The sequence below is a fragment of the Pseudonaja textilis genome, chromosome 1 (genome assembly GCF_049901715.1).
Source record: "Pseudonaja textilis isolate UNSWEBS1 chromosome 1, rPseTex1.2, whole genome shotgun sequence".
Classification (NCBI taxonomy): Eukaryota; Metazoa; Chordata; class Lepidosauria; order Squamata; family Elapidae; genus Pseudonaja; species Pseudonaja textilis.
The window spans coordinates 6,848,758-6,876,432 of record NC_141990.1 but is presented as its reverse complement, the minus strand read 5'-3'; the positions used below and the strand labels follow the sequence as shown (position 1 = coordinate 6,876,432).

General features: G+C 44.2%; 1 protein-coding gene across 1 annotated transcript in view; it reads right to left on the bottom strand.

Moving 5' to 3' along the window:
- RNFT1 (ring finger protein, transmembrane 1) overlaps nucleotides 1-22,798 on the bottom strand; it is a 28,440-nt gene extending 5,642 nt beyond the window's left edge. Inside the window, exons 1-7 of the mRNA XM_026710254.2 lie at nucleotides 22,625-22,798; nucleotides 14,764-15,194; nucleotides 10,644-10,720; nucleotides 7,437-7,537; nucleotides 5,973-6,126; nucleotides 3,716-3,874; nucleotides 1,977-2,042 (exon numbers count right to left, since the gene is read on the bottom strand). Coding sequence (XP_026566039.1) covers nucleotides 1,977-2,042; nucleotides 3,716-3,874; nucleotides 5,973-6,126; nucleotides 7,437-7,537; nucleotides 10,644-10,720; nucleotides 14,764-15,145 — 939 coding nt within the window. The 5' untranslated portion in view covers nucleotides 15,146-15,194; nucleotides 22,625-22,798. The remainder of the gene's footprint in view (nucleotides 1-1,976; nucleotides 2,043-3,715; nucleotides 3,875-5,972; nucleotides 6,127-7,436; nucleotides 7,538-10,643; nucleotides 10,721-14,763; nucleotides 15,195-22,624) is intronic.
- Between the last annotated feature and the right edge of the window lie 4,877 nt (nucleotides 22,799-27,675).

Sequence of the window (27,675 nt, the reverse complement as noted above, 5' to 3'; positions counted from 1 at the left end):
GGAAGAGGAAGAGGGTGAAATAATGTTAGAGGTGCTAGAGAAGAGAGAGAGTATTCAAGGGTCCTTGGTTTTCTTTGAGCCTGGTTGTTTTCTTGCAGACGTTTCACTACCAAACTAGGTTACAACATCAGCGCAAAACCCCGCTCCCTTCCAGTACTGATGATGTTACCTAATTTGGGTAATGAAACGTCTGCAAGAAAGCCACCAAGTGCTGAGATCACCAAGGTCCCCTCATTGCAACCTTGAGCTACAGATACTCTCCTTTAGAGCGTATTTACTTTGCAGTTTTGACCCAGAGCTATCCTGCTCTTTTGCTGACCTTAAACCCAGGTTTATTTTTGGATCGTTTTGCAGCCTCAATTTAAAAAATTAGAGAGAAGATCTTCCTGCACAAAGATCAGAAAAGGCTCCAAGAATTTGGCCCCATACATTTCTGGACTTTTTCAAAGCAACTGTGTGGGTATGACTAATTTTATTTCTATAAAAAGAGAAGACTTTCTGTTTCCAGCTACTAACACTGATGATGTTACCTAATTTGGTAATGAAACGTCTGCAGGAAAACAACCAGGCTCAGAGAGTACCCAACAGTTGCCAGCTTCTTTGTTAACACAGGGCTCTATGTTTACAGGAGAGAGAGATAACACAGCATGCATATCTGTGCAAGACTCAGAATTTTAACTGTTTGCTATTATGGTTACCTTCTGTGAGATGGGAAGCTCTATCAATGCAATGAGTAAATCAATCAATCAATCAGAAGGCTATACAGCAAAGCTCAGATGGAGCAAGTCCTTCCTTCCAAAAACTGCTTTCATGCCTCTTTAAACATCGCCCTCTATTTACATTTTGAGCAAGACATATATCTATGACCATGATTAAAAAAAATCAAAAATTCTGTCTCAAAACTAATAGATACCAAGAAGTATATTAGTATTTATAATCCTATAAAATATGGCGCAAAGAACCACAACCATTGGGACAGAATTAAGGCCAATTCTCGTGGCATTCTAGTGGCTCTCTGAGTTTGGTTGTTTGCTTGCAGACATTTCTTTACCCAACTAGATAACATCATCAGTACAAGGGAGTGTGAAGTTTGCTGCCTGTTTAAGAATAGCTTGACCTAATACAGGTAGTCCTCAATTTACACCCACAATTGAGCCCATCTCTGTTGTTAAGTGAGACATTTATTAAGTGAGTTTTGCCCCATTTTGTGACTTTTTTCCCACGGTTGTAGGAAAACTGATTCACTTAGCAGTTGTTATTCACTTGACAGTTGCTGTTTTAGCAAAAGAAATTTTGGGCTCAATTGCAGTCATAAGTCAAGGACTATCTGTTATTCTCTTTAGAGCATACAAATACTCACTGGTTTAGGCTGACTAAAAAAAGCAATAAACGATCGAACTTTAAAAAGGTTAAGAGATGATGGATAATGAGAAAATATATTAATATAATGGGAAAATACATGAAGGGAAAATAATAGTATATACATCAACAGATAAGATAATATAATCCAAATAAGTTAAGATTAGTAGATGGGAGTTTAGGATTAGGTTAGTGTGTTAAAGTGTATTGTGAATTTAAAATATTAAGGACTAGAAATTATGTTGGATTTTGAGATAACTCCCAGGAATGATTAAATATTGTTAATATTTGGTGTTATTAGTAATCCTACACATTTGGAATATTGAAGTTATGGTGGAATAATGAGTAATTCTTAAAAAATATTAAATAATAATATTTAGGGATAACAAATACAGGGCGCAAAGAAATCTTATTTATGTTTAAATGAATTAATGGGAAAATGATAAATGGATTATGAAAAGAGACTAGCATTGTTGAAGATTAGAATAACACATACTTATTTGTATTATTATTATTACTGTTGTTTAAAAAAGACTTGAACCAGTCAGCACAATGTCCACAAAATATGTATGTTTATATTGAAAAAAAAAAAAACTTTGATTAAAAAAAATACTCACCGGTCGTGTAAAAAATATCCGTAAGACCCTTCTGAAGTTTTTCAGTTGTGCAAAAAAACTCAAAAGCTGGAAAGTGAACAGGAGATAAAAGAATTACGGTCTGTCCTGTAATAATAGTTTACTTGGCGTTTCAGACTCAAAGCATTTCTTGGAAGCAAATTGAAGTGCTTAAGTGTCATGCAACTATTATTAAATTTAATAGGCATGTCCCTATAAGCTTAGACCACATAAAATCCAGTCGCTACACGTGCTTCTTAGCATGCTAGATTCTACATCAGGCCAACCTCACAGGGCTTGAAAATGAAGCAAGGGTTTCTTGGATGGGAGACCACAACGAAATTCTAGTACACAATAGTCTTCAGTTTACCACAGTTCATTTTAGTGGCTGTTCAAAATTACAATGGCACTGAATAAAGTGACTTATGACTATTTCTCAAACTTACGACCTTTGCAGCATCCCCGCGGTCACATGATCAAAATACAGATGTTTAACAGCTGACTCATATTTATGACGGTTGCAGCATCCTGGAGTTACATGATCCATCTTTTAGGACCTTCTGACCAGCAAAGTTAATGGGGAAGCCGGATTCGCTTAACAACGGTGTTACTAACTTAACAATGGCAATGTGTCAGGGTTCCAACAAATCCACCCCCATTCAAATCATAAGTCTCTAGCTGCATCTTTCAGAGTAAAAAAAAAAATGATTCATTAGGAGTGACCATGTTGGTGTTGCCTGGGTGCAGCCGACACTAAGGCACATCATTCATTTCACCCTTGACCCCCCATCTCCTGGATGTATATTCTCCAATGGGACACATCCATAGCCAAGAGTCATCAATCGTGCTCTCAGGCAATATTCTTGTGCGCCGACAGCTTTGGGCTGCCAAGGCGATTATCTGAGGCATTTAAGGAATGCACTGCTTTCCCCCACTCCCTTTCTGCTGGCAACTAAAAAGACCAAAGGAGTATTTTTTTAGTTGACACAATGATTCACTTAGCAACTATGGCAAGAAAGTTTGTCAAAAGATTCATTTAACAAATGTCTCCCTCAGGAACAGACATTTTGGCTTCAACTGTGGTCGTAACTCGAGGACTAACCTGTATAGGAGCATTCATAACTTCTGGAGGAAAATCGTTCCACTGGTTAATTGTTCCCACTGTCAGGAAATTTATCCTTAGTTCTAAGTTGCTTCTCTCCTTGATGAGTTTCCACCCATCGCTTCTTTTCCTGCCCTCAGGTGCTTTGGAGAATAGCTTGACTCCCTCTTCTTCTCTGTGGCAGCCCCTCATATATTGGAAGACTGCTATCATGTCTCCCCTAGTCCTTCTTTTAATCAAACTAGACATACCCAATTCCATCAACTGTTCTTCATATGTTTTAGCTCCGGTCCCCTAATCCTCTTTGTTGCTCTTCTCTGCACTCTTTCTAGAGTCTCAACATCTTTTTTATACTGTGGCAACCAGAACTGGATGCAAATATTCCAAGTATGGCTTTACCAAGGCCTTATAAAGTGGTATTAACGCTTCCTGTGATCTCGATTCTATCCCTCTGTTGATGCAGCCTGGAACTGTACTGGCTTTTTTGGCAGCTGCAGCACACGGCTGGCTCCTATTCAAGGGATTGTCGACTGGGACTCCAAAATCCCTCTCAAGGACTGCCTGTAACACTGAAAACTCTGCTCCCAGTGTGACCCCATTCTCTTCAGGATAAGACACTGAGAAGGAAACAAATGTTTACCTTTAGGATAAGATACAGCAGAGCCAGCAAGATGCCAAAACTCCACCCGATGGTGCCATCCAATTCCCTAAGGCCAACGAAATATCGAAACCACACAGGGGCAGGAACCACTTTAGAATAGATCTGGCAAAGCTCTTCCAACAGCATATACCAGTAACCCTGTGGGAAACGACGGAAATGCAACATTAGAAGAAAAATTCACGCAATACAGGTGGTCCTTGACTTACGACAGTTCATTTAGTGACTGTTCAAAGTTACAACATTTAAAAAAATGACATGACCGTTTTTCACTCTTAGAACCGTTGCAGCATCCCCGTGGCCACGTGATCAAAATTTGGGCGCTTGGCAACTGACTCTAATTTGGAGGTTTCCATGCAAATCTTGATTTAATGGAGCCGCTTAGTGACCAGGCTGTCAAGTACTGTCTAGTATTTGCCAATTGGTCCTGCTGCATGGCCTCATGAGAGTAGAGTAGAGTAGAGTAGAGTAGAGTAGAGTAGAATAGAATAGAATAGAATAGAATAGAATAGAATAGAATAGAATAGAATAGAATACTTTATTGGCCAAGTGTGATTGGACACACAAGGAATTTGTCTTGGTGTAAATACTCTCAGTATACATGAAGAAAAGAATAGTTAAGAATCAAGAATCATAAAGTACAACACTTAATGATAGTCATAGGGTACAATCAACGATCAAATCATACTAGGAAACAGTCAATATAAATCATAAGGATACAAGCGACAAAGTTACAGTCATACAGTCACAAGTGGGAGGGGATGGGCGATAAGGAGTGGTGAGAAGATTAACAGTAATAGTAGTGTACACTTTGTAAATAATTGAACAGTGTTGAGGGAATTATTTGTTTAGCAGAGTGATGAGGAATCTGGGAAGAGATGGCACTACTGTCAGCCATCTTGGATTACCTCAGAGCCTTGTTGAATTCTTTATCCAAGGCTTTCTGTCTGCGCCTGGTCTGCCCTAGGAGGTTTTTTAGGGGCCCTGGCTCTAATTCTGGCTGCTGCCTCTAAACCAGCAGACCTGGGCTTGGCTGAGCCTCTGGCAGCTCTCTCTCTCTCTGGTCTGCTGAGGTGCTGACAATTCCTGATCAGCTCCCCTGGCCGCCATCTTGCAACGGCTGCAATGTCCTGGGCTTATGGGATCACCCTTTGCAACCTTCCCAGCTGGCTTTTGACATGACAAGTCCATGGGGGAAGCCAGATTGGGTTTAACAAGTGTATGATTCACTTAAGTGATTTGCTTAACGACTGTGGCCAAGGAGGATGTAAAACCGAGGCAAAATTCACTTAGCTGCCTTAGCGGGGGACACTTGGGGCTCAATTGTGCCCTCCTCTTTTTACAGCAGACTAAGACACAAAATTTTCAAGACACAAAATTCAAGAAGCCGCATGTCAAAACGGTCTTTTGGGGGTCTCAATTTAAGTTACCGATGGGGGGAGCCACGGGGGCTAAGATTTGCCTCCCACTGTAAAAGTTTTATCCCCTTTCCAGCACAAAGAACGTAGACCGTTCAAAGTTACAATAGCACTGAAAACAATGACTGATGACCGTTTTTCACACTTACGACCATTGCAATATCCCAACAATCGTGTGTGATCAAAATTCAGATGCTTGGCTGCTGGCTTGCATTTATGACGGTTGCAGTGTCCTGGGTGGGGTCATGTGATCACCTTTTGCAACTTTCTGGCGAGTGGCAGATTCACTTAACAACCGTAACAAAGGCATGAGCCACTGAATAATTGTGGCAAGGAAAGTCATAAAACCAGGGCAAAACTTCCCTTGACAACTTTCTCGCTTAGCAACGGACGTTCTGGACTCAATTGTGGTCGTACGTCAAGGACTCACCAGTACGGCCCCTTTCAAATGCACTCCCCTCACTTTCAAGTCAATATCTGCACCCCTGGAAATGGAGTTTTACAGATTTACAGAATAACAGAGTTGGAAGGGACCTTGTAGGTCATCTAGTCCAACCCCCTGCCCAAGCAGGAGACCCTAAACTATTTCTGACCAATGGCAGTCCAGCCTCTTCTTGAAAGCTTCCAGTGATGAAGCTCCCACCACTTCCGAAGGCAACTTTTGTTCCACGGGTTGATAGATCTCACTGTCAGAAAATTTCTCCTTATTTCCAGGCTGAATCTTCTCCTAGTTCAAATGAGTTAAGGCAGCAAAACCTGCTCTCATCCAACGCAGCAGGACAGCTAAATTAAAATCAAATTAAAGACAGCGGTGCCTTTACCTTGGATTTAAGAGACATGATAAAACAAGGCAGCAGGAGAACGGCGCATTTCAGGCTCATGAAGATGAACTTCAAAACGAAATCGGTGATTCCCACAATCCAGAGCACCTCCCAGAAGTTCCAAAAATCCACCTTGGGATTTAAGAGGATTAAGCTTTGAAGAGAAACCATAAAAACAGCAGAGGATTAGGGTAACTGAGACACAAAAACAAGCCTGGAAATGTTAAGAGACACAACCGGGAAAAAATACGGACAGTGGAAGAATCCAAATGGGAGGAAAAAAATGGGAGTGCTTGACTTGCAAGAGTTCATTTAGTGACCATCGGAAAATTATCTTCTATTCCCCCCACCCCCACCGACGATTATCATTCGCTTTTGGCATTTTGGTGGCTTCATCATATACAGGTAGACCTTGACTTGCAAGAGTTCATTTAGTGACTGTTCGAAGTTACGACACCATTGAAAAAAGGGACTTTTTTTGTCACAGTTAGGACCTTGGCAGCATCCCCATGGTTACGTGGTCAAAATTCAGATGCTTGGCAACTGACTCGTATTTATGACGGTTGCAGTGTCCTGAGGTCGTGTGATCTCCTTTTGCGACCTTCTGACAAGCAAACCCAGATTCCCCTCACAACCGAGTTACTAATTTAACAACCATAGTGATTCACTTGACAACTGCGGCAAGAAAGGTCGTAAAATGGTCAAACTCGCTTAACAACGGTCTTGGCGAGAGAAACTTAGGGCCCAATTATGATAGCTGTCAAGCGTCTAAAATGTGATCCCATAACTTCAGGAGGGGACGGGATGGAAGGATCATCGTCCTCTTTTAACGACCCCAGAATCCCTTGCAGGGTGGAGTCAGGCAACTGAGTGGAGCTGAGTGCTTACTGGCCAGATGCCCTTCCTGTTGCCAATGCGGAGTTTTATTCAGCAGATATATTCTCAATGCGCTCAGAGACAGAAATATCTGCCTCTACCTGGGATCGAACTCACAGCCTCCTGACTGTGAGGCGAGAGCTCCACCTTTAGGCCACCGCACCACCCATGGGGGTGGGGGGGGAAACGGAAGGATGAACATCGGAAATTCAGATCTGAATCCTAAGTCCCTCATAAGTCGAGGACGACCTGCACGTTGGAAATAGGACAGTTCGTCACGGCCAACTCGTTGCAGGACAATTGAGCAATTCAATGTAATTATTTAAAATAAGTAAGAAATTATTTTAATTTTTGTCATTCACATTTCGTTCTGTCCCTCCTTTTGCATCCTTTCTTTAATGATTCTATTCCTTCATTTCTTTGATATCAGTATAATTCTTGTCCCGCAGAGGGTTGGCCGTGGAGAGTCGGCCATGACGAGTAGGCCATCATAGAACCCTCTACTACATTTGGGGTAGCAGGGGAGAGTCCGTCATAAGTCGAGGACTACCTGTACCAATATGGGGAATTAAGTCTGTGCTGAATTACCTGTAATGAAGCGACTGCGAGTAGAAGGTGTAATAGATGAAGACAGATGACCCCGTCAAGAACAGTAGCAACCACATACACCGTAGTCTGGAGCACCTTTCCTGCAAGAGAAGAATTTTAGAAAATGTCGATCAATCGGTAGCCTCACACAGGGCTAAACCAAGAGGCACAGAGAGTCACGTGATTCCACTTGACTGGGATGGTAGAAGGACTCCTGCCTTGAGCAGGGGGTTGGACTAGAAGACCTCCAAGGTCCCTTCCAACCCTGTTATTCTGTGATGGTTTTCCAATATAATCCATTTCAATAATATTCTGAGCTCAACAACAACAAAAAAGCCTTTGGAATATCGTACTTCACGATACACAATACACAAAAGGAAGGACAGAATGAAATGTGAATGGCAAACATTAAAATAATCTTTATTTATTTTAAATAATTAAATAGAATTGTTCAATTGTCCCGCAGCGAGTGGTGTCGACTCAGGGCCGCAACCAAACCCAGTTTCCACTGTTCAGCAAGGCAGTTTATAAGTGATGTTTTGCCCCATTTTACAACCATTTTTTGCCACAGTGGTTGAATCAGTACACTTGTTAAACAAATCACTACGGTTGCTAAGTGAATTGGATCGACTTCGCCTGTCGGAAGCCAGCTGGGAAGTTTACAAGTGGTGATCATGTGGCCCCCAACAGTCATAAGTACATGCCAGTTTCCAAGCATCTGAATTTTGATCACTTGACCGTGGGGATGCTGCGACGGTCATAAGTGTGAAAATCAGAGATAATGTTTTTTTTTCCCCTGCTGGTACAAGTTTCACCTGATCCCCTTTTGCGACCTTTAGACAAACAAAGTCAATGGGGAAATCAGATTTACTTAACAACCGTGTTGTTAATTTAACAACTGCAGTGATTCACTTAACAACTGTGTCAAGAAAGATTGTAAAAAGAAAAGAAACGGACTTAAAAGAAGAAACTCTGCTGTGTAGCAACACAAATGTTGGGCTAAATTGTGGCCATAAATCAATGATCGTATTTAATTAGGTATTTATTAGGTATTTACAATGATACCGACAAAAACACACAAACACACACAAACGTATCTAAACTGAAAGAAATAACAGCATATAATATTTTAAAAAGCTACAGATTGTGCAAATTATGATGCTTTTGGTTTATTCCTCTGATATTATTCGTATTTATTAATTTTTCTGCCCTCTGCCACTCAGAATGTCGAAACAGCGTAAACGGGTTCAAGTGAAATTTAAGTGGCTTTCTCACTGACCGGTTTTCCTTCAAATAAGTAACATAATTCAGATGTATTTCAATCTCCCACTTGGTTTTGGTAAATAAGGGAAGACCAATTTTAATAACACGTCCTGTCATATTTATAGGCCATGTTACCAGGGGCGGGCTTCAAAAATTTTAAGGGTTCTCTGCCCAGTGGCTGGGTGGGCAGGCCCTTGGTGGGCGTGGCCTAGTCAGCGCCCTGCACCACGGCAGGGGGCATATTCTGCCCTCCTCTGGAAGCCAGAAATGGGCCCATACGCAGTCTTCCTGAACTTCTGGGAGGCCTGGTGTTTTGCCCTCCCTGAGCCTCCGCGCAGGCCCTGTACTTACCTCGCACCCAAAACGGGCCGTGTAGGGACTCCTAGGAGGAGAGGGAAAGGGGTGGGTGGGGCCAGCCAATGGTAGGATTTGGGGGTTCTCCAAACTGCGCAGAATCTTAGCTAGGGGCTCTCCCGAACCCCTGCAAACCCCCAGCAGCCCACGCCTGCATGTTATGCTCTAAAGCCGCGATGGCGACCCTATGGCAGGCAGGCCACAGGGGGCACACAGAGCCATTTGTGCCAACACACTAGCTGACCTCACTGGGCATGCACGTGCCTCACAGCTGATTTTCGGCCAATCTGAGACATTTTTTGGCCCCCCAAAGGCTTGAGGGAGGCTTCTGCAGGCCGAAAACTAGCCCCATTTCATCACTTCCTGTTTTTCCGAAAATACTGGAAGTGACAAAACGGGGCTAGTTTTCGGCCTGCAGAAGCCTTCCTCAAGCCTTTGGGAGGCCGAAAAAGGCCTCAAAGTGGTTGAAAATCAACTGTGAGGAGCAGTGCAGGTAAGGGAATGGTGGGGGTGGGTGGGGATTACGTGAGCATGCGTAGGGGGCATGGGGGGGCATGCATTGCCTTCTGGATGCTGGCACGCAAGTGCAAACGTACAAGCGCACGCACAATTTTTGGCACAGGAGCCCAAAAAGGTTAGCCACCACTGCTCTACAGTTTTCCAGAAGATGCTGGCTTGTCAGAAAGCACTGAAATTTATATCCCATCTTTACTATTTTTGCAAACAGCTCAAGGCAGCAAATAGATCCAACACATCTTCCACCTCGGATTTTCCCCACAACAACCCTGTGAGGTGCATTGGACTAAGAGAGTGTTACTGACCCAAATTCACCCAGCCAACTTTCACACCTAAGATGAGACTAGAATTCATGGCCTCCCACTTTCTAGCCTGCTATCTTAACCATTAGAACAATCTGACTCTCTCTCTCTTACATAAAATAAAATTAGTTTATTGAAATAAAGGTAGTCCTTGACTTACAACCACAATTGAGCCCAAAGTTTATGTTGCTAAACAAGGCAGTTGTTAAGTGAGTGTTTCCCCATTGTACCTTCCTTGCCACCGTTGTTAGCCAGATCATTGAAGTTGAGTGACCCAATTGTGAAGTGAGTTTGGCTCTTGTGTTGACTTTGCTAGTCAGAAAGTCACAAAAGGGGATCACGTGACCCACTGCAACCACCATAAGTATGAGACAGTTGCCAAGCGCCTGGTTTTTGATCATGCGACCAATGATGGCAATGGTCATAAAAGTGAAATAGTAGTTAAGTCACTTTTTTCAGTGACGTTGCAAGTTTGAACTGTTAATAAATGAACTGCTGTAAATCGAGGACTACCTATAATCCAGTGGTCTGCAGGCATTTAATCTGAAATTTCTCAGTGTGTTTATCTAAAACGTCCCAGGTCAGTATTTTTTTTTAAAAAAACATTGTCTTTAAAAGGAAGCCTTAAAAAAGAAACCTATGCTATTTTATAGCCTAGTAGAACAAAAGTGAACACCGCACTCTATATTTCTGTCCAGAATTTGTATCGATCTCCGGAGTAAAATGAAGCTTTAAAAATACTTACAACCATGCTGGAGGAATCGATACTTACTCTTAGGAAAACCTGATTTACAATGGCTTTGTTTGCATACATAAAAGTTGTGAGCAGCCCAATTCCCAGAGAAATTCCTGTTAGGAAAAAAGGGTCAATTATACAAACAAAAAGGGGAAAAAAGAAAGAAAAAAAGAACAAAAGAGAAAAAAACAAAACAAAAAAGGCACCAAACCCAAGTTTCTTTGAAACAAATGGCAAAATTAAGCAAGAATTACGTAACACTCTTTTAAACAAGGGGACAAATACAACCGGCCTTTTTATACACAGGGGCACTGCAGCCCTAAAGTGCAACAAGATCCTGTGCTAATTAATTAATTTGTGAGAATCCCGGTGATGAATTAATAAAGAGCGTTTCTGTAGCTCTCACAACAAAATGGGGAGACCGATAAAAGGGGAATATTTGTAAGGGCTGAAATGAGAAGCCCTCGGTGTTCTCTGTGCTTGGTTGTGTTCCTGCAGACGTTTCTTTACCCAACGAGGTAACATCATCAATGCTAGAGGGGAGTGGGGTTTGCAGACAGGAGGAGCGGGGGAGGAGGAGGAGGAGGAGAAGGACTGTTAGGTCCTTAGTGCTCTCTGTGCTTGGTTGTTTTCTTGCAGACGTTTCTTTACCCAACCAGGTAACATTGTCAGTGCTAGAGGGGAGTGGGGTTTGCAGGAAGGAGGAGGAGGAGGATTGTGGGGTCCTTGGTGCTCTCTGTGCTCTGGTTGTTTTCTTGCAGATGTTTCTTTATCCAATTAGGTAAATTCACCAGAGCTAATAAGGAGTGGGGTTTTGGTCTCTACATGCCATAAAATGAGAGCAAACCCCACTCTCTACTTGCACTGATGATGTTACCTAGTAGGGCAATGAAACTTCCGCAAGAAAACAGCCAAGCTGAGAAAACACCAAGGACTCCTTAGAATGGGACGAGCCCAACACTTCGGGAAAAATACTTGGTAAAGGCTGGCTTGGAGATGCCGTGTTTTGACTGAGATATTTCCAATCTAACCAGTTCTCCACCTTATTCCTCCCTATCTCCCGGCACCATTATGCAATAAAAACGTAGTACAAAATGCAGGGGACGGAGCAGAAACTCAAATTAGAACAGCCTGTACTCTGTAAATCAAAGCAGTGTAATTAGAGCAAATCCGTGAAATTTTTCATATAGTTGATGTAATAGAACCGCATTCATTCTGACAGCATGACCTCAAATCTTTCCTGTGCAGCTTCACCTGGCTTTTTTTTTTTTTTAAAAAAATGGGGCATTTATTTGTCAATTTGGGTGTCTCTATGCATTCAGTGTAGCATCGCAAGTGCCGGAAAGGTGTATTTTATAGCAGTGTTTTCCAAGGGCGGCAACTGTTAAGACGTGTGGACTTCAACTCCCAGAATTCTTCATTCAGCCAGCTGGAGAATTCTGGGAGTTGAAGTCCACATGTCTTAACAGTTGCTGCCACTGGAAAAAACACTGTTCTTTAGTGTTCTCCTTGAAGGAAATCAGAATATTTTGACACAGCAGGCAATCTACACCCTAACTTTGAGCTGAGAGCCCCTGTGTATATGGCAACAAAAGAACAAATTAAAAAGAAATCCTAGATTGTTTTCCCCATTAGCAATGTTTTTCTACTGGAGGCACAGAACATAAAACAGAGGTGGAAAGGTTAGAAATGGCATTTTAAAAAAAAGATGGATCCCCTGTTCCCTTTCAAATGGGGAAACTGAACTTCAAGATGAAGCTTAAGAACCAAAAATCCAAATCTGGGAAGCTATGCCCCAAAGAGGAACTGGAAGCCATCCGTTCCTCCCTTTTGCTGGGTGGAACTGAAAATGGAATATACATTAAAAAAAATAAATAACTGTGTTTCTTGCTACAGATAGTCCTCAACTTACAATCATTTGTTTAATGACTGTTCAAAGTTACAATGACACCTGTTGTGCTTCGCGGGCAGCTTGTGCAGACGGCAGCGGAATCAGACAGTGGGGAAGAACGGGGGTCAGTCCGGGAGTCTGGAGAGGACTCGGACGAGGGTCCTGCATCCAATGCAGAGAGGGGGCCAGGACCATCTGGGAGTGGGGTGCTGACTCCGGAGCCTTCGGAGTCTGGGAGCAGCGAGGCAGAGGAACAAGGGGAGCCTGTTCCCAGTGCGCGTGTGCGCAGAGCTGCTAGAAGGCGAGAGCAGCTGAGACAAAAGGGGCGACTCGGGAGTAAGACTGGGAGGTGATTGCCCCTCCCATAAGGAATAAAAGTCAGACCTCAATGATGAACACTTTGCAGGAAGCAAAGTCGTTCGCTCTGTTCGGATTCAACCTTGAAGCTCTGTATGTGGACTTTGTACTTCGGTTGGTTTTTTATAGTTCATTTGGCACTTTAGTTGTTGGCAGCAATTCAAAGAAAGAGAAAGGTGGGTGCTTATCTCGAGGGACTGTTTTATAAAATAAAAGTTGTTTTAACTAAGCGCGTACTTAATTACAGTCGCAGGAAGCCTTGGTTAGAACAGGCCCTGACTCCGCTTGTCCCTGGGACCAGAGGTGGTATTCAGCAGGTTCAGACCAGTTCTGGAGAACTGGTAGCGGAAATTTTGAGTAGTTCGGAGAACCGGCCAACCCACCTCTGACTGGCCTCACCCCCATCTATTCTCTGCCTCCTGAGTCCCAACTGATTGGCTGGGTCTTCTTTTGTTGCCCTGTACAGGACAAGGGAACTGGAAAGCAGGTTAGTGGGGTGGGGAGGGAATAGGATTTTGCAGTATCCTTCCCCTGTCATGCCCATCAAGCCACATCCGCAGAACTGGCAGTAAAAAAATTTGAATCCTACCACTGCCTGGTGACACTGCACATGAGTCAGCGGCCCAACAACTGAATTTTGATCATGGGGAGTTGTAAGTGTGTGAAACGGTCACTTTAGGGTATTGTTGCAACTTTGAACAGTCACTAAGCGATCGGTTGTGACTACCTCTAGTTCGCATTAGGCCTCAAGCCCAAAACACTACAGGCAGTCCTCAGGACCACAACTGAGCCAAAAGTTATGTTGCTAAGTGAAAAATTTGTTAAGTGAATTTTGCCCCCTTTTACAACCTCTCTTGCCACATTTGTTAAGTGAATCACTGCAGTTGCTCAGTGAGTCACATGGTTGTTAAGTGAATCTGGCTTCCCTTCCATTGACTTTTGCTTGTCAGGAGGTCGCAAAAGGGGATCATGTGACCCTGGAACGCTGCAACCATCATAAATATGAATCAGTTGTCAAGCATCCAAATGTCAATCACATCCCTAGGGATGCTGCAATGGTCATAAGTGTGGAAAATGATCCTAAGTCACTTTTTTCAGTACCGTTATAGCTTCAAACAGTCAGTAAAAAAAACTGCTATAAGTTGAGGACTACCTGCATAAAATAAGATTCAGGTAGTCCTTAATTTACAACCACTGAGCCTGGAATTATGGTCATAAGTTGTGCCAATCCTTATGCAGGTCAACACTTCTCCACTCCTGATTTTATGATATATATATTTTTGTGGTGGTGGTTAAGCAATGACAATGGTCATAAAGTAAACCCACTGTCTGCAAAGGGAATTTTTTTGCTGGAAACCAGAGGGAAATACTGGCAAAAAAATATATGTCAATTGTGGTCACCTGACTGCAGGATCCTGTGAATGGGGGGTGGGCACCAAGCACCCCAAATGCACCCAAAGCCCGTGAATCTGAGGGAGTCTGTCATAACTTCCAACAGTCACTGAGCAATTGGTTATAAGACAAGAACTACCTAGATTGAGGCTCTTTTAAAGGTTAAAAAAAGCGTTTAAATCCATGTCTAATTTTAAAGTGAGTTACTGGCCCTTGAGGTTGAAAAGACATAATTCGAAGCATTAGGGAGGTCTCGGAAGCCCAAATCACATATCAAAATTATGAAAATCAAGTGGGGGAAAGAAAAGATGGAGATTGAATTGGCGTGCTTCCTTTGTGCAGGACGTCGAATTTAGCTGAGTTTCCCACCGGGGTTTTTTTTTTTTTAGGGTCCAAAACTTCTGGTCTTGAAGTCCAGACTGATCCATACCCAACTCATTCATCGCTACTTTCAAATACACTTAAAAAAACCCAAAACCTTGATGTTTCCAAAACACCCACAGGTTGATACGCTACCAATGATATGTTGCATGAGAATTTTGATGGACAAAATCAAGATGTACGGGACGCTCCTGTGTAACCACTGAAGGAGGTATTTGAATTCCGAGAGGGAGCTGTCTCTTTGTTCCTCCGTGGCTGGACCACCAGAGTGGCCACTTCGGACTTCGCCAGGCGTTTGGCCATGTGGCCGACTCTGAGTCCCCAACCGTGGATGTTGCCGGGAGCCAGCATTGGCCTCTGACTCCCCGACCGCTGAGGTCATTTGGATGTGAACGTCCCCTGCGTGCTGGCAAGGTTCCTCTCCGGGAGACCTCGTGGCGTGAGGGCCCTGGCAGGTGGGGCTGTGACTGTGGCCATTGTTGAGTCCGGTGTGTCGAACGTTCGGGGTGGACTGCATGGTACGGAACGGACTTGCTTCTGAGATCTGGATTGGGGTGTGATGATTCCTAACAGGAAGGAAGAAACGGTCAGAAGAGAACCAGCATCGATTAGGAATGAAAGGTCTAGCACTGTGTTTCTACCCGAAAATAAGCCCTAGCGTGTTTTTTCGCCACGTGCGCATCATATGTATATGATGATATATGAGCCTCTGTGGCACAGTGGTTAGAGTGCAGTATTGCAAGCTACTTCTGCAGCTAGCTGCCTACAATTTGGCAGTTCAAATCCGACCAGGTTCAAGGTTGACTCAGCCTTCCATCCTTCCAAGGTGGGAAAATGAGGACCCAAATTGTTGGGCAAGAGGCTGACTCTTAGAGAAGGTTGTAAAGCACTATAAAGCGGTATATAAGTCTAAGTGCTACTGCTATATAAGGCAGGGGTGTCAAACTCAATTTCATTGAGGGCCACATCAGGGTTGTTTGACCTCAGGAGGGCTGGGGCGGGGCTGACTAGCATGACATCACTTACCAGGACTGCCTGTGGTGGCCCGAGTGCTCTGCCATGAAAACAGGCTCCTGGACCCCATTTTCAGCCGCGATGGCCTCCTGCAGCCCTCTGCCAGTGAAAATGGAGCTGGCAGAGGGCTGCAAAAGGCTGTTGTAGCCACAAACGGAGCCTGGGACGGCCACGCATGGCCCTCCCGAGCTCTGTTTTCACTGGCAGAGCCACCACGAGCTGGTCCTTTGCTGTTTCCAAGGTAGCCCCATGGGCCAGATCCAAGCACCTTACAGGCTGCATCTGGCCCAAAGGCCTTGAGTTTGATACAAGCCCTACCCACAAAATAATTCCCAATTAAGCACCGTGAGCATACTGGCTTACCTCAGGGCTCCCACAGCTAGGCCATCCATGCCTCGACAATTGCCTTGCAGTGGCAGCACCAGCCACGTGTAGCAGGAACTCGTACGTGGCCAGCGGCGCACTTCTGCTTGCTCACAGTCGCAACAGAGCAGGAGGCTGAACGATGCGCTAGGGCATGGGTGGCCTGGTTTGGGGATCCCTGAAGTAAGCACCTGTGGGGCATGTAAGGCAGTTCTACCCCTCCCCACCTCCCTCGCAGCCGCAGCACCAATGGATCACTCAGCCTGCTGCCCAAATGTGAACAAGCAGAAGTAGTGGTCCTCCCGTACATGGGGGAAAAAATAAGACACCCTCCTGAAAATAAGCCCTAGTGCTTATTTCAGGGCCCAAAAGAAAATAAGAAAAAAGTTAGAGAGATATAATTTGAATAAATAGAAGGAAAAGAAGTAATAAAGAGAAGTTTGGGATAAGATATGAAGATGAACAGATAAGGTAAATATATATATCAAATTGTGCTTGTTTGGAAATGTGATAACTTGGAATAATTCTGTCTTTAAATAAGTTGTTGTATTGGCTTTTTAAGAAAAAAAAATTCCTATGTCATTATATTTTATGTTCTGTTTGTCTGTGTATTGTTTTGGAAAATCAATAAAATTTGTTCAAAAAAATAAAAATAAGACTGGGTCTTATTTTGGGGGAAACACAGTAGTAACAGGCTGTCCTCGACTTACGACTATTTATTTAGTTACCATCCCAAGTTACAACGGCACTGAGTAAAGTGACTTGGAACAGTTTTGCACATGGCAACTGTCACAACCTCCCCATGGTCACATGATCAAAATTTGGGCACTTAGCAACCGGCATGTATTTAGGAACTCTCCCAAAGTCACGTGATCCCCTTTTGCAACCTCCTGAGAAGTAAAGTGAAGGGGTGGGGGAGGGAAGACAGCTTTGCTTAACGACCGCCTAATTCACTGAACTACTGCAGTGTTTTACTTAACAACGGCAGCAAAAAAAAAATCACAAAACGGAGCAAAACTCACTTAACAACTAACTGCCTTGCTTAGCAACAGAAATTCGGGGCTCGGTTGCGATCATAAGTCAAAGACTATCTGTAGTCATGTAGGTTGTGGTGGGGGTTAATCAAGGGAAGTTTTCTGCCAACCTAGCAGTTCGAAAGCATGTAGAAAAAGCAAGTAGAAAAATAGGAGCCACTTTGATGGGAAGGGAACAGCGTTCCTTGCGCCTTCGAAGGCATTTTAGTCATCCCAGCCACATGACCATGGAGACGTCTTCGGACAGCGCTGGCTCTTCGGCTTTGAAACAGAAACGAGCACTACACCCTAGAGCCAGAAATGAGTAGCATGGATGCGCGAGGGGAACCTTTACCTATACCTTTTTCGGGCTTGGAGAATGACCAGGCCGATATCTTTCACGCGCCGCAATACTTGGGAAGCATGCTGAAATGAACTAATTGTCTTTCTGCAAAAGCCCGCTCCCCTTTCGCTCCTCTTTTATACTCTAGGGGAGGGGCCATTCACTGTCCACCTGTGGCTTTACTCTCCAATCGGCCCTTGTTCCTCAGCTGTTCCCTTCTTCTGGCAACTCTGTGCATGCGCACGCTGGGAACGTTCATTTTCTTCGGGTGGCTCCGAGAGTCCAGATAGATCTGATCTTACCCAGTCTATCTGGACTCTGGGAGCCTCAGAGAGGAAAATGAACGTTGGCTTACCTGAATGGTCGTTTTCTTCTGTGGCGTAGAGAGTCCAGCCCCACCCTGGTTGGTCTGGTCTGGCTGTGGGTTGGTGGGGAGCAATAATGTGTTTTCTTTTTTATCTCGCACCTCCACAATCATGTCCAGTCTGCCAAGTGCTTCGTTAAAAGCCGGGGCAGGGCAGAGCTTCAGTTTTAACGCAGACTCAGTCCACCAGAGTAGGGTGGGGCTGGATTCTCTACACCACAGAAGATCAGATCTATCTGGACTCTCGGAGCCACAGATAGGAAAACAGTCTCTAGATTGGTGATGGCTAACCTTTTCAGCTTGGTGTGTCGAAAATCAGGAAAAAGTGTAGCCTTCCTCGGGTCGTGTGTCACTTCAAGAAATATCAATAATTTGGTTTATGACGGACTGGGCTGGGGTGATCACACAGGGCTGTGAAACTCGTCTCCCTGGTCTCAGGGCTGCAGGTGCAGGATGTGGGGATTGGAAGGCCACCTTACAGGGCTGTGAACCTCAACCTTTCCTCCTGTAGCGTTCCTGAGGTAATGAAACTGACAAACCTCAGTTTATGGCGGTTAAAACTGGTTCTCTGCTGCAAAGATCTTGCGGCAGCGGTGACACCACGCCTCCACGCAACAAGCAGGGAGCAGGGATTGGAGCAGAGCACAGGCAGCCTCTAAATGTGCAGGTTTTCCCCACACCAACAGGCGTGTCAGTCAAAGTGCCTCGGCGTGTCACGAGTGACACGCGTGTCATAGGTTAGCCATCACTGCTCTAGATGTTCTTCTGCTTCACTGAAGTCCGACTCCGAAGGCAACTGATATCTGTCGGACGGGCCCTGGTCCCATCACTGCCTCCAACGCAGAGCACTTGTCAGAGCCTCTTCAGGCCACAACAACTTATCAACTGCAGTGATTCACTTCACAACCAGGGCAAGAAAAGTCGCAAACCAGGGCAGAACTCACTTAACAAATGTCTCACTTAGCAACCGAAGTTTTGGGCTCCGTTGAGGAAATTGGCAGGTGGGAAACCTATTACCAGGAGAATTCTTGCAATTCTCTAACCTGGGTTTTCATGGGGGGCTTTTGTTCTTATTGTTTGGCTTATGGGACATTGCAATCACCAAAGCAACTTTCACCAGCTGGTACCCCAGCTTTTAATGCAGAGATAAAACTCTGGAAATTGCCTGAAGCTCATTAAACCAGGGGTCTCCGGCCTTGGTAACTTTAAGACTTGTGGACTTCAACTCCCAGAATTCCTCAGTCAGCTTTGCTGACTGAGGAATTCTGGGAGTTGAAGTCCACAAGTCTTAAAGTTACCAAGGCCGGAGACCCTGCATTAAACAGCTTTTTATTTTGGCATTTACCACCTTTGAATTAGGATCTGTTTTGCCTACAGAAATTTATACACCGTGAAGCAAAGATTCTGGAAAGCAGCCAAGGTTGGCAAAGCCAAGTTCACCCCCTTAAGTGGCCATAAAGGACATTAAGTGACAATACCCCTGGTTGGCTGATCCCCTGATAGTTATTCAGAGCAGAAAACAGGAGGGGAGAAAGGCATAGAAGTCAGGATAAATATGTAAAGAAGAAAACCAGTCCGACAGGCTAGTGTTTGTTTTTGTAAATCCAAGATTTCCAGGGAAAGAGGGGGAAGGGACAAACAAGAAGTCCTCAAGAAAGCAACACCGTAGAATCACATGGCTGGGATCTTGGAGGTCTTCTAGTCCAACCCACTGCCCAAGGCAGGAGTTCTTATTATATTCTGGACAAAGGAAGGTCTGGTGATTTTCTGAATGATCCTGATCATCCTATAACTATCACAAACTATGTGATGTGGCTTTGATTAGGATTTATTTAATAAGCCACAACTGGGTGAATTCACACAGCACAGGAAGACATCAAGTAAGGTTTATAAACCACAATCAGCAAGCCCTGTAGGGAAGGGGGAACACGCCAACATGATAAAATGAGGCATCCTTTCCAGATAAATTCCTGGAGAACCAAATGAACAAAATCAAGTTTCCAGGCTCTGCAAGTGCATTGTAGACGATTTGCAGCTATCCAGATCTTTTGTACTTTAACTCCGATGATTTCGAGAAAATGGCAAAGGACTTTTCCCCAAATCTACATTTTAAATGCCAGGATTACTGGGAAAATGGCATTTCATAAGTTGGGAGGTGGCCAGCCACTGATTTCTTTACCCTCCCCCCCAAATGAGAGGGTGAGGACATTGGCCACCTATTTTAGGAAGGCAGCGGGTAACAGATAGTCCTTGATTTACAATGACAATTGAGCTGAAAATTTCCACTGCTAAGCAAGACAGTTGTTATGAATTTTGCCCCATTTTACAACATGTTTTGCCTGATGTGCTGGCGTCCTGTTCCACGAGCTCCCATTGCAAAGCACACTGTCCACCTGCTTGAGGGGTCACCAACCTTTTGGACCTCAGAGACCATAACTCATAATTTTAAACCCCAGTACCGCTAACTGGTTCTGTGGGCATGGCCTAATTTGTGGGTGTGGCTTGGTGGTCATGTGACTGGCTGGGCATGGTTTGTATGTAACTATTATAAATATTTATATTGATTTTTGTTTATAAAAAAAGAGCAACTTTTACCCAAAATCAGGCAAAGCAGGCAGGCAGATTGAGTTGCTCACATAATCACAGATTCATTCAGATATCTATCTGCCATCAGCTAGCTCAGTCTGTCAAAAATTTGCTTGCAAAGAAACTCACAAAATTTACTCACAACGCACCATGTATGTAAATATTGATTTTTTTATATAAAAAAGAGAAATTTTTACCCAAAATCAGGCAAAGCAGGCAGGCAGATTGAGTTGCTCACAGAATCATTCAGTGACCTATCCATCTGCCATCGGCTAGCTCAGTCTCTCAAATTTGCTTGCTGTGAGTCTGCACTGAATAACAGAACCTTCAGTCCTAAGGGAGGTTCGGCTGTGCTTAAAAGCAGAGCCGAAGATCTAAAGACTAGCTGGAAGGCAAGAAATCCAACTATTTCCTGCTTCCTAACTAATGTAAATCTCCCAGCACAGCAGAACAGCTGATGGTTGGAAAAATAGTAATTTAGCAGGCAAGTTTGCCGGGTAAGGAGTGAGCGGGTGGGGAGGGTCCCAGTGGGCCATGTGGGTGGCACAGCCTTGTGTTTCTGCGCAGCCTGGATTAATTGCTTTGGGAGGGGTGCTCTGGGGGTGAGATTTCTCTGTGGCCCACCAACATTTTCTCGCGGCCCACCAGATGGTGACCACTGGACTAGAAGACCACAAAGGTCCCTTCCAACTCTGTTACTCGTTAAGTGAATCACTGCAGTTGTTCAGTTAGTAACACGGTTGTTAAGTGAATCTGGCTTCCCCATTGAGTTTGCTTGGCAGAAAGGTTACCAAAAAGTGATCACATGATCCCAGGATACTGCAACCATCTTAAAATACACGTCAGTTACCAACCGCCTGAATTTTAATCACGCAACCACAGGGACAGTGCAGCAATAGTAATTGTGATAAACAGTCCCTTTTTTCAGCGTTGTAGTAATTTCAAACATTTACGAAACAAATAGTTGTAAACCAAGAATTACCTGTATTCAGCCCAGTTTTACACAATCAGTAAAGCACTTCAGGAGAAGTAAATTAAACAAAGTCTTTTTTGGAGAAAGGGATTAGTCACCGCTCTTAGATTATATTAGATTAACAGAGTTAGAAGGGACTTTGTAGGTTATCTAGTCCAATCCCCACCAAGCAGGAGACCCTACACCATTTCTGATAAATGACAGTACAGTCTCTTCTTGAAAGCCTCCAGTGATGACGCTCCCACAACTTCTAAAGGCAACTTGTTCCAATGGCTGATTGTTCTGTCAGAAAATTTCTCCTTATTTCTAGGTTGAATCTCTCCTTGTTCAGTTTCCACCCATTATTTCTTGTCTGGCCTTTGGGTGCTTTGGAAATTGTGACAAGCAGAACACCTAATAATAGTAATTCTCTGTATCCCCTTCAGTGCTACGACTCAGTCCCCAATCCTGTTTGAAAGGCAGGGCATGACTGGTGCAACCAGAGCAGCAGGAACTACAATACCCCTAAGTATGGGCAGAGCCCAGGCAGGTCCTGGCCACAAAATCCCTCTTCCCAAAATGCAATGTTGGGCCGATACTTCTCTTTCGCTCCTCTGAAGTAATTAGAATAGCAAGTCAATTCAAAAGTCAGGCCTCATTGAGGCCAGTTCCTGGTCATTTCAAGGACATGGCTGGACACATTAAAGGGTGGTGAGTGGGTGGCTGATGACTTCCGTGAGGGCTAGGGGATTTCCCAGTTTAGACCAGTGGTTCCCAGCCTTGGCCTCTTTAAGAAAAGTGGAATTCAAGTCCCAGGATCCCCTAGCAGAATGCTTTAAGGATGGACTTCGACTCCCAGAATTCCCCAGCCAGTGTACTTTAAGATGGGTGGACTACAATTCCCAGAATTCCCTGGCGAACAAGCGTTTAAGATGAGCGGACAACAACTCCCAGAATTCCCCAGCCAACATGCTTTAAAGGTGGACTTCAACTCCCATAATTCCCCAGCCAGCCTGCTTTAAGATGGGTGGACTACAACTCCAGAATTGCCCAGCCATGGGGGGTGGGGGGGGGGGGCGGCTGTGGAATTCTGGGAGTTGAAGTCCACCCATCTTAAAGGGGCCAAGAGGGGAAAACCCAGGTTTAGATTACAGTGGGATTACCTGGTGGCCTCTCATCCATCCACTCTTTCCTAACTTCTGCATATATATCAGGCCAACTCTTCCCCGCTCCTCGCTCCCCCGCCGAGGGGATGATGGGAGTTGTTGTCTCCAAGCGGCCGGGATGGGAGAGGGGACGCAAGAGGCAGCCGAAGCCTCGGACTAGAGGCCCTTCCCGCCCGGTAAATCCCCGCCACCCACCTCTCATAGCGGGCCGGAGTTTCATGGCGAGGCCTGTCCGGGAGGCCCGAGCCTCGCCTCCACCGCCATGGCAGCCGCGGGGGCGGCCGACCAAGCGCCAGTCTCCGACGGAGAGACCGACCGAGAGAAGGAGCGAGCGACGACCAGCTGCCTCCGACTACCGGCTCCGTGGAAGAAGAGGAGTGGCCACGCCGGCCGCAGGAGGAGGAAAACAGGCCTAGAAAAGTGGTCGCCACGGCAACAGGGGGCGGCGCTGAGGTGGGGGTGGGGGCGGGGCCTGAGGGGTCGCCGAGGGGGGCGGAGCTAGGGACGTCGTCGCGGAAAGGAAACGCGCGCGGGGGGGGCGTTACCGAAGGAGGCGGAGCTAGTGGCGTAGTCACGGTAGGGCGGCTCTGGGGGGCGTTTCCACGGGGAGGAGGAGCTGGGGACGTAATTACGTAGGGGCGGGGCTGAGGGCGGCTCCGTTGGAGAGGTAGAGCTCGATCCCTACTGAGCTGTAGCTGCTTAAGCCCCGTTGGTGGAAAGTAATTTAGAATAGAATAGAATAAAATAGAATAGAATAGAATAGAATAGAATAGAATAGAATAGAATAGTTTATTGGCCAAGTGTGATTGTCTTCATTAATCATTAAGTAATTAATGATCCCCAGAGACTTTATAAGTTCACCAATACAGGTGGTCCTCAACTTACAACCCATTCATTTAGTGACCATTGGAAGTTGGAACAACCCTGAAAAAATGTGATTTATCACCATTTTCACACTTATGACCGTTGCAGCATTCCCATGGTCACGTGATCAAAATGTAGGCACGTGGTATGTATTTAAGACAGTTGCAGGATCCCGGGGTCATATGGTGGTCACCTTTCCTTCCAGTGTCCAGTAAGCAATGCCTGCTGCAGACAACGGATTTGCTTAATGACCACTGGGATTTGCTTAACAGCCACCACATGGAAAACAAAGCACATATGAGCTAGATAGTTGTAACACTAGAATTGAAAGATCAGAATAAATTAGAATAGTATAAAGTACAGAATAAATTTAACATATGGAGGGACATGAAAGGAAGTTCATAAAAGTGAAATTAGAATTTAAAATGGAAAAAAAGAGGTATAAGAATAAGATTTATAATGGTACAAAGTCTAAATGTGTATGTATATGTATGTATGTATGTATGTAATGGAATTCAGCTTTGTTCGGGTATTTTCCCACGTCATTGTAGTTGTGCTTTTAAAGTTGTAGCAACGTTTCAGCAGAATCTCATCTGCCATCACAGAAGCTTGATGATGGCAGATGAGATTCTACCGAAACGTTGCTACAACTTTAAAAGCACAACTACAATGATGTGGGAAAATACCTGAACAAAGCTGAATACCATACATATACATATACATATACATATACATATACATATACATACATACATATATATATATATATATATACGCTGCTCAAAAAAAAGGGAACACAAAAATAAGACATCCTTGATCTGAATGAATGAAATATTCTTATTAAATACTTTGTTCTTTGCATAGTTGAATGTGCTGACAACAAAATCACACAAAAATTATCAATGGTAATCAAATTTAGCAACCCATGGAGGTCTGGATTTGGAGTTACACTCAAAAATTAAACTGAAAAAAAAAACACTACAGGCTGATCCAACTTTGATGTAATGTCCTTAAAACAAGTCAAAATGAGGCTCAGTAGTGTGTGTGGCCTCTATGTGCCTATATGACCTCCCTACAATGCCTGGGCGTGCTCCTGATGAGGTGGCGGATGGTCTCCTGAGGGATCTCCTCCCATACCTGGACTAAAGCATTCCCTAACTCCTGGACAGTCTGTGGTGCAACATGGTGTTGGTGGATGGAGCGAGACATGATCTGCTCAATTGGATTCAGGTCTGGGGAACGGGCGGGCCAGTCCACAGCATCAATGCCTTCGTCTTGCAGGAACTGCTGACACACTCCAGCCACATGAGGTCTGGCATTGTCTTGCATTAGGAGGAACCCAGGGCCAACCGCACCAGCATATGGTCTCACAAGGGGTCTGAGGATCTCATCTCGGTACCTAATGGCAGTCAGGCTACCTCTGGTGAGCACATGGAGGGCACCATAACATTTGTTATGTGAGTTTGATGCACTTTACAACTTTTCTCGTCATGGTTGTTAAGTAAATCATTGCTTTTGTTAGTAACATGGTTGATTAAGCGAAACAAGGTTCCCTGTTCTCAGAAGGTCACAAAAAGGACATAACCGCCATAAATATAAACCAGTTGCCAAGTGTCCGAATTTTGATCATGACATGATCACAAGAGATAGCTGCAAGGTTCAAAAGGGTGAAAAATGGTCACCGGGGATTTTTTTTTTTAGTGCCGTTGTAACTTTGAATGCTCATTGAATGAACCGTTGTAAGTTGAGGACTACCTGTATGTCAAGGATCAGCTGTACAACATAGTTTGTCCTCGCAACTCGTGGTAACACACCTTAAACTCAACACTGTTCAACTATTTACAAAGTCTGCGTTAGTATTACTGTTAATCTTCTCATCACTCCTTATCACCCTTCCCCTCCCACTTGTGACTGTAGGATTGTAACTTTGTCGCTTGTATCCTTACGATTTTTATTGACTGTTACCTAGTATGATTTGATTGCATTGGTTGATTGTTGTCACTGTCAGAAAATTTCTCCTTATTTCCAGGTTGAATCTCTCCTTGTTTAGTTTCCATCCATTATTCCTTGTCTGGCCTTCAGGTGCCTTGGAGAATAACTTGACCCCTTCCTCCTCTCTGTGGCAGCCCCTCAACTATTGTAAGGCTGCTCTCCTGTCTCCCCTGGTCCTTCTCTTCCCTAGACTAGCCAAGCCCAGTTCCTATAACCATTCATCGTATGTTTTAGCCTCCAGTCCCCTAATCATCCTGGTTGCTCTTCTCTGTAGTTTTTCTAGAGTCTCAACATCTTTTTAATAATGTGGTGACCAAAACTGGATGCAGTACTCTAGTTGTGGCCTTACTAAGGCTTTATAGAGTGGTATTAGTACCTCACTTGCACCAAGACAAATTCCTTGTATGTCCAATCACACCTGGCCAATAAAAGAATTCTTTTCTATTCTAAATCTGCAAACCTGTGCCCCAGAGGTGTCTGATTGACACGCACTACAGTTGTGTTTTTGTTTTGCGTGCCCATAAATGTAATCCAAAATGCTCTTATTTTTATAATGCCTTGGTGAGGCCACACTTAGAATATCGCATCGAGTTTTGGTTGTCATAATACAAAAATGATGTTGAGACTCTGGAAAGAGTGCAGAGAAGAGCAACTAAGATGGTTAGGGGACTAGAGACTAAAACATACCAAGAACGTTTGCAGGCATTGGGTTGAATGAAAAGGACTAGGAGTGATATGATAGCAGTGCTCTGATATCTCAGGGGCTGCCCCAAAGAAGAGGGAGTCAAGCTATTCTCCAAAGCACCTGAAGGCAGGACAAGAAGCAACAGGTAGAAACTAATCAAGGAGAGAAGCAACTTAGAACTAAGGGGAAATTTTCCAACAGTGAGAACAATTAATCATTGGAACGTCAACGGCTTGACTCCAGAAGTTGTAAATGCTCCAACACTGGAGGTTTTTAAGAAGAGATTGGACAACCATTTGTCTGAAATAGTATAGGATTTCCTGCCAGAGCAGGGGGGTTGGACTAGAAGACCTCTAAGGTCCCTTCCAGGTTATTCTATTCTGTTCTGCTCTACTCTACTCAATATTCTCTTCTAAATGACATAGGGTTCCTGCTTGAGCATGGGATTGGTCCCTTCCAATTCTATTTTCGCCCTAAATTATAGGTGAAACCATTGACAAGAATTGGGGCTACAAAGTATTGTTTACTTTAGAGCATTCTGTGTAACAGAATCAGGGACTGCTATGTCTTAAGTGTTGTGTGAGGTTCACTTCACAGGTTCGATTCCTGTGGCATATGTAGCATTTTTTCCAAAATTCAATTTGGCTGGTTTGTGTTGCAGTCATTCTTCTCAAATTTTGGAAGCTGTTTGCCTCCAGGGCGTTGTAAATATTTAGAACAGGAAGGCAAAGATTTCCGTTCTGGAGTAAACACAGATTGTAGGAGAACCGGTTGAAGGGAGAAGAGAGAAAGGAAATAACAAAATAAGCATCAACAGAAGAAACAGGGGACAGGTGGAAGATATCCAGGGAACTTCGTGTAAGGAGGGTCAAAAACAAACAAACACAACAAGTAATTAAAAGACAAGTGAAATAATTCAGTAAAGAAAATAAAAATGAAGATATAAAGTACAGCTGTATGAAAAAGTCCTGCACGCTTTACGGTTACGGTTTACAGTTTATGACATTTTTTGGATAGGCCATTGATTTTATGATATTTTATGCTAACTGCTATGCAAATATTGTTATATTTAAATAAATACTGGTGATTTTTAAGTGAAAAGTGTAGTGTATTCAAATACAGACTTCTAATACCTCACTCCTATTGGTTACTTAATACAGCATAACGATTGGTTGGGAACAACGAGTTTCGATTGGCCGAATAGTGGCGGGAAGTTTAAATACATGCCATTGGTTGCGAGCCGTGAGCAGCCGCTATAAAAAGGGCTGCCGCGGCTCGACTTCAGTTGAAGTTACTGGTTGCTAATAAAGAGCTGTTTTCAACTCTGGTCTTCGAGTCCGTTTTGTTCTGGCGATAGAACACTGGTGAAGAGGGTGGGATCGAAGGAACAAAGACCGTAAGCACATGGCAACGAGAGCCGAAAGACCCATGAAATGGCCGGCAACAATTTGCTACCCGCACTGTTCAATCCAGCCGAAGAAGACTGGGAGTCATACATTGATATATTCCTTATGTTCTTGGAAAGCAACGAACTACAAGGGATCACTGACCAGAGGAAGAGAGCCGTATTCCTGATGCATTGTGGCCCGACGATTTTCAAAATGGCCCAGGCACTAGCGAGACCAAATGATGTTAAGCAGATGGCCTGGCCAGACCTGAATCGGATGCTGAAGAACCATTACGCGCCAGTCGTGTCCAATCTCAT